This window comes from Meriones unguiculatus, assembly GCF_030254825.1.
Source record: "Meriones unguiculatus strain TT.TT164.6M chromosome X unlocalized genomic scaffold, Bangor_MerUng_6.1 ChrX_unordered_Scaffold_30, whole genome shotgun sequence".
NCBI lineage: Eukaryota > Metazoa > Chordata > Mammalia > Rodentia > Muridae > Meriones > Meriones unguiculatus.
The window spans coordinates 5,876,216-5,883,893 of NW_026843706.1; the positions used below are offsets into that span (position 1 = coordinate 5,876,216).

Sequence of the window (7,678 nt, forward strand, 5' to 3'; positions counted from 1 at the left end):
CAGTGGGCATTAACCAGAGGGGGGAAGTAGTGACCTTATCCTCCCAAGGCGTTTTGCAGCCATTGTGGTGTCTTTTTCGGGAGGAGAGGAAGCCCCCATGAACACCTGAGGGCATCCCCAGCAGGTTGTGGTTAGGGGTAATCAGACACCAACTTCTATGCAATCAAGTTTGCTTCTCGGGGGACTCAGAAGTGTGCAATTGGTCCCTTCCCCTGTGATATGTAGTCCTACACCCTTCACAGATGCCCGTGCTATATCAGGCTAGCATTTATCTGAGTTTCATGCTGTTCTCATGAAAGCCAAATGCAAACAGTCAAGACCCATGTGATGGACTGTTAATAGCTTCCTCGGGCTCAACTAAGCCTCTCTCAGCCAAATCAAGTCTGTGATAATGAACTTGTATGGGTTTAGATGACAGGGAGTCACTTTGCTGTTTTTCAAAGCTGGTATGGGCCAAAAGATATGAAGAGAAGGAAACCCACCATGGGTCCCACGATTGAAGGAAGGAGGGTGGTGAACCAGGGAGAGGTTGAAAACCAATTATGAAACCAACTCTCCTCTTGCTATCTCTGTCTCTCTCTCTTCTAGGCCTTCTCTAACCTTAGCCATACTGTCTTTCATAACCCCAGAATAGTCCATGTAAAAACATCATTCTTCCTTGAAAGCAGTACATAAGCAGTCATCTTGACTGGAGGGGTCTTCTTTGACATCATTATCACTGTCAGGAGAAAGCTCCTCATCTACTTGTTGCACCAGGTGAACCAGTAGCCATCAAGCTGCATCATTTTCCTGCAAAATAAAACAAAACAAAACAAAGAAAAAACACACAGACAGCTCCTTGTCCCCATATGAGTACAGGGTTGGGTCCATGCCATTGATTTATTAAAAGATTCCTCCATTTTACTTTAGCAAAAGTTTTTTGGCTTTTGTATGCCAAAATCTATCTGCTGCAGATTTACCATGCTTATCCAATTTATTATTTTTTTAAATTTAGGTGTCCAGGGGAGTGGTTCTGCCTTCTTTGTTTTTTGCAAGTAAATCTTAATTGTTCGGTGGGCATGATCTAGCATGCCTTGTCCTTGAGGATTGTAAGGTATTCCAGTAATATGAGAAACTTGAAACTGTTGACAAAATCATTTTAAAAGATTTGCTGGTATATCCTATTTCATTGTCAATTTAAATTGCTTAGGAACTCTTAGACAATGAGCAATAACATTGTTTGCAGCTTCTTCTGGTTGAGGAGTAGCAAAAATAAATGCAGAATAGGTATCAATGCAAACGTACATTTTTTAATTTTCCAAATTTAGGAATATGAGTAATATCCATTTGCCAAATCTGATTTGGAACCAGTCCTTTAGGATTGACTCCCAAATGAGGAACAGGCTGAAATTTAGGACAAGTACTGCAAGCCTTGACTATAGTACGTGTCTGTTTCTTAGTCAACCCATATTTAAGTCTCAAGGTTTGACTATTAAGATGATGCATGTTATGGGTATCCTGGGCTCTTTAACTATGAACAATAAACTTTGGTTGCTTTATCTGCCAATGCATTTCCTTTAGACAGGGGTCCTGGCAAATTAGAATGAGCCCTCAAATGTCCTATAATAAAGGGGAAAGTTTCTTTCTTGTATCAAGTTTTGAATTTGTAAAAATAAAATTCCAGCAGGAGAAAACATCTGGATTTGACCTGCAGTCTCTAACCTAGGCAAAGACAAAGCTACATATGCACTATCTGTAAAAATGTTCAAAGACTGCTTATTAAAACTTTGAAACACAACCAATACTGTAGATAACTCTGCTATTTGTGCAGATGTGGTAGATACTTGAAAAGACATTGTTTTTCTTTCATAAGCACAGGCAGCAACATCAGATTTCACTATAGATGGTTCTGAGCCGCCATGTGGTTGCTGGGGATTGAACTCAGGACCTTTGGAAAAACAGAGTGTTCTTAACCTCTGAGCCATCTCTCCAGGCCCCTCTGTTTGTGACTCTGTCATAATAAGCTTACATATGTTAAAATGCCATATTTATTAGTCTCTGACAAGTCTGAGAGTCAGCATATTTGAGTTACTCTTTATCTACCTTTATCATCTGCTCTAAACTGCATACTATAAAACAGGATATTATAATCTTTAATTTTGGCATATTTTTAAATGTATGTTTTAGAACCAAATTTTAGGTAGATCTATATAGGCAAACTTTATGGTTACCCATTTTAAATTCAACCTTAAAAAACAACCTCAACAAAGGGACTAGGTAAAACACAATCTTGTACTCAACTATAATTTTTAGCATAACTTTAAATCTCTTTTTAAACTAAAATCAAAGCAAAACTTTTAATTACGCATAATTTATAAATGGGCTAATAAATCTTATTAATCCTATCATAATGTAGTAAAACTTAAAAGCAAACAAATTAAAGGACAATAGTTTATTTAGTATTAAATATAGAGCTAAATTTAGCCTGCAGCCTTCAGCAAAAATGGACTATTCTGGCCATACCAGATCTATAAAAAGAAACAGCATCAAATCATTTATTTAGGTACTGGCAGCCAGGCATATGTTTTATATAATGATTAACAATGATCTGAATATAACCCTGCATAACCCTGGGCTAACATGGAACTGTAGTCCTTTTTCTCCTGTAAAAGAGCATAAACAAACATTTTGCACTGAAGAATCTCTAGCCTTTTTAAATGAAGAACAACACTTTTTATAGTTTTTTTTTTTTACATGATATGTTGTAATAACTGCAGTTTTGTTTAATTAGCTTGAACAGCATGGCTTGGTTTTACTTTATAAAATTAATAAAAAAACATCAAGATCTTTTGACCTTCCCCAAAGGGTTGAGAAACTATTTTTAGTTTTTTTTTTAGACTGTCCAAGGGTTATTATTTTAAAATACCTGATAAATTTTAAAATGTTTTATAGAATTTAACTCTGATGGACCAGGACCAAACTTAGAGGTGTTGATTTAAACTGTCTCATGTCCAAAAATATTAATATCATTAGTCAATTCCACAGATAAACATATACATACATGGATTCCAAAAGGAGCACATAGCCCTCTCTTCACAAAGAATAAGGGCCCAGAGACCCTCTCTCTTGGTCCCAAAAGGAGTAAAGCCTTTACGGGCCCCTTCCCCAGGAATTGGTGCGTCTTCCAAATTTCCTTGACCAGATTGGAAACTCTCTAAGTTTCCCAGACCTCATGAGCAAACCAAAACCAGAAACCAAAACAGACAGCCGGCACACAAAAACAAAACACAGAAACAAAGACAAACAACCGCGGTACCTGCTTTTTAAACATTTAATTTTTTAAACCTTTTTTTTTGTAATATTAAAACAAAGCTTCCTCTTTCAGAGTGAATTTACAGAGAATAACCATGGTTTCAAAAGTCAGAACTAGATTTAAAACTCAGAATTTATCAGTGCACACAATTTAATCTTTAAAACTAGAAGTGGTTCCATCCCTCTGGCCCCTATCCGAGATGTGACAGTGACTGAAGCCAGTGGGAAGAGGAATGAGAGGAAGAAGGGGTTGCCAGTCTAGATTACAGTATTTGGGTCTTTTTCCTCAAGGGAAGTGGCCTTTTCAGGGTAAGGCGGGTCATTAGGACCATCCAGTTTCTGCAAGCAGAGGGCAGTAGCAGTAAGGAAGGGGTAAAGGGAGTAGGCAGTGGGCTGAACTGCCTCTCAGCTCAGCAGCCAGTGGAGGCTGGTCTTAGGCCGATTCTGAGGGTGTGAGCGTTCAGTTCTCTGCAAGCTATCTCAGCCTGGCCAGCAGTAGGGGAGGGGAAAGGAGATACTTAGTGTCCACATTCCTCCTGCTCACCTTGCTATGGCCATGCTCCATGCATGTGCACGTTCTGTTCCCGCTGGCCTGGAGGCCTTTTTACTTTGTTTGGGTAGAAGGGAAGTGGGCACAGGAGGCCAGTCTAAATTATGAGACTTGGCAGTTTCTTCCTCTGACTCTTTTTCATCCTCACTATCTATCTCCTAAATTATTTTTTTTTTGCTCTCAAATTACACAAATCTGTTTGAACTCCTTTATGAACATTTGAAATAACCTTAGAAGTACTTTTTTCTGCCTGTTTGGCTGCTCTAATTTCCCAAGTAACTTTTTAGCTTTTGAGATTCCTTTTTGTTTATCCTTACTACTTGTATCTTGAGGGACTCCTTGAGACCCTGTAAGAATAAGTCATGATTACTCAATTCTTGTCCCATAATTTGTCGTTCTGACTTACCTCATGGATCAGACTCAGAGTTGAGCAGCTATGTGGTGATCTCTTATGCAGGAGCTTCTTTGCTTCTTGGTGGAAATGCTAGATCCTATGTAGATGTGGCCACAAAGAACGACTTTCAATTTAGTCCCCATACCGTATTTCCTCATTAGGTGACAGGTGTCCCGTCCAACGGGAGTTCAATAGGTTCCTAAACGGGGGTGGGGGGTGGTGGTGAAAGAATTGTGGGACAGGAGACACAAAGAAGGAGGCCAAGTCAGTTTATCTGATCAAAGCCTCATTTATTAGAAATTTTTACCCAACTTATATAGGGAGAAGGCATGAAAGGGGGAAGGCTAATTTACTGCTGCAGGAGATAGCAAGAGTGCTTTCATGGCTTGAATATTGCACTTGCAAGATACCGTAAGGATTTTTTTCTGAAGATATCTCATGGATGCTCTAAGACTAACAAACAGGTGTCCTCACAAATCTATCACCCATGACTTAGGGTCCTAGATAACTCTTCTACTAATTGGCTTTAGGTCTCCACTAAGTGACCTTTGCTCACTATTTGGCTTTGGCTCCCAGCAGAGTATCAATGTTTTCCAGGCTGGCTTTGGATTCTCTATAGCCAGACAGATCTTGAACTCTTAATCCCCCCTCTTCAAATGAATCACCAACCCGAAATCTTTGTATTAAACATAAAAGAGTACAAATCTTCAGTGTGAGAGTGCAGCTACTAATGAGCAGAAGGAGGCTGTATCAAGTACTATGGAGAGAATAGTTGAGTAGTCTGAATAAGAGACCAAGCCATACCTAAGCAACCTATGACAGAGAGAGTACCATATTCCTTATTCTCAGTTTTAAACTTGCTCATAGGGATGATAGACTGATATATTTCATCACTGTCATCTCTAGGGTCTCAGGAACATGTTGATATTTTGGTTCGAGATGACAGCTTCAAACAGACAAAGACAGAGGATTTGCCAATAGTTGATTTAATCATTCTGACTGAGAATAGAGAGGGTCCTTACATCTCCAAGCAAGGGGTCTCCACTCTTGATCTTTGCCACCATTCCTGTGCATTAAAGTTCATGATAGCAAGCAATAGCCTAAGATGCACTTTACCTTACTTCACTGAGTATGAACCAATTATAACAGATGTTCTCTATGTTCCTAGAGCAGTATTTTAATAGGAACCTATAGAAGCAGAATTAAATATAAGAGCCCTTCTTCTGGTAAAGCTGCTCATGACACCTTTTACTGTTTTCCTTAGGTTCCTACATTTCCAGCATCTGGCTGTTTTCCTTGACCAATCATAATGCCTCGAGGTCAGAAGAGTAAGTTAAATGCCCGTGAGAGACGCCACCGGGCCCGAAATAATGCTCAGGTTTCTGAAGGTACTAAGGAAACACTACAGGCACCAGAAGAGTCCTCTCCTGAATCATGTGGTACCTCTGAGATGCCAGAAAAAGAATCAGTTTCCAGAGCAACTATAGATACCTTTTCATCCAGTTTCTCAGATGAAAGTTCTATTGATGATTTTGATGAGGAAAATCTTTTTAGGTATTACCAGTCTATTCCTCACCAAAATATTGTAGCCAGAAAGGTCCCTCTGCTGCTGCAGATCCTCCTTGACAACTACAGAACAAAGCAACTTACTACAATGGAAGATATGTTGCAGGTTTTTGATGACGAAGAAATGGATGACTTCCCTGAGATCCTCCGGAAAGTTGCTGAGAGACTCTCGGATATCTTTGCAGTTGAACTGAGGGAAGTTGAATCAAGCCGGAGGGTATATGATCTTATCAGTAAGCTGAAACTACCCAACAATGGGAGAGTTCGTGCTGGCAAGGGCTTCCCCAAGACTGGTTTCCTGATGACCATCCTGGCAATGATCTTCATGAATGGCAACTGTGCCAGGGAAGAAGACATCTGGAGAACACTAAGATCTATGGGTGTATATCCTGGGAAGAAGCACCAAATCTATGGAGAACCCCGGAAGCTCATCACTCAAGATCTGGTAAAGCTGAAGTACCTGGAGTACCGGCAGGTGGCTAACAGTGATCCTCCAAAATATGAGTTCCTGTGGGGTCCCCAAGCCCATGCTGAAACAAGCAAGATGACTGCCCTAAAGTTTGTGGCCAAGATCAATGAAATCTCCCCTAAATATTTTGCAGATCTTTATGAAGAAGCTTTAAAGGAGGAGCAAGAGAAGAATCAAAGCAACCATAAAGTCAGCTCTGCTATTCCTCTCAAAGCTAGGGCATTTTCCTTTGTGATATGTTCACAAGTTTCTCCCTCCATTGCCCAAGTTTAAAAATGTTTTCTTGTCTACTTATAATATAGCATCACAGTATTTCTCTTGAAACATGAAAGAAGCTCAGAATAAAAAGGGTAATGTAGTGAAGGGATAAAAAGAAATGAAAATATGAATGCGCCTTGCTTTCTGTAATTGCTTTTGTTCTGTTTGATGAAGTTAAATGTTTGAAAACTTTCTCCTTGTCTATTGTAAGAAAATAGAAGAAATTAAATGTTTTTTTAATTAGATTTCATTTATTCACTGTTACTCACTGAACGTTTCTATTCCCTTGTTTTATATTTGTGACAGGGTTCCTTGTTATCCAGACTGGTCTCGAACTTGCCATGTAGCTGTGACTGGCCTTGAACTTCTGATTACCCCTGCTTTCCTATCCCATTTATTTGGATTATAGCTGTGCACTGCTACACCTGGCTCAATGTGCTTATCATAAGTGTTTGTTTTTTGCTAGAAATTATAGCACTATTGGGATGCTAAGAGAGAAAAAAAAACTCAGTGTCCCCTTATATAATTTGTTTTCCTTTTAATGTAAATAGATTTTTTTCTCATACAACATGTCCTAATTATAGTTTCCCCTCCCTCTACCCTCTTAGTTTCTCACCAGACTCTCCCTACATCTGCATCCACCTCCTCTCTGTCTCTCATTAGAAAATGAGCAAGCTTCTATAGGAATATAATATAATATGATATGACATGATATAATAATAGAATAGAATAGAATAGTGTATCATGTCATATAATATCATAAACTAACACATCAGAAATTGGACAAAAAAAGAAGGAAAATAGCCTAAGAAAAGGCACAAGAAATAGAGCCCCACTTGTTTTCATACTTAGGAATTCCATAAAAACACTAAACTGAAATTCATAATATATACACTAAAGATCTGGAGGGTTAAAAAAGAGAAAATATATGTAAAGAAAATAAAAACCAAAGCTCTTTTTTTAAAGAAGATTCCTGACAAGACATTATGATGACATAAGGAACTTTCAAAGATGTCAGTGAATTCATTTTTTGTTGGCCATCTACTTCTGGGTATGCACGCAGGTTACCCTTAAGTATCCACAGTGAGACTCTCTTGGAAAAAAACTAATTTTTCAATTTGCAAGATGTTACCAATTTCTTCTCTTCGAA

General features: G+C 38.8%; 1 protein-coding gene across 1 annotated transcript; it reads left to right on the plus strand.

Annotated features, from left to right (window-relative positions):
• Positions 1 to 5,544: 5,544 nt before the first annotated feature.
• Positions 5,545 to 6,543, plus strand: LOC110541486 (melanoma-associated antigen B5-like). Its single transcript, XM_021628225.1, has one exon. It carries the CDS (start codon positions 5,545 to 5,547, stop codon positions 6,541 to 6,543), a length of 999 nt encoding a protein of 332 aa, XP_021483900.1.
• The last annotated feature ends 1,135 nt before the right edge of the window (positions 6,544 to 7,678 follow it).

Bases quoted from the DNA above. Each gene is read 5' to 3' on its own strand.
- LOC110541486 (XM_021628225.1), top strand. From the start codon at position 5,545: ATGCCTCGAGGTCAGAAGAGTAAGTTAAATGCCCGTGAGAGACGCCAC.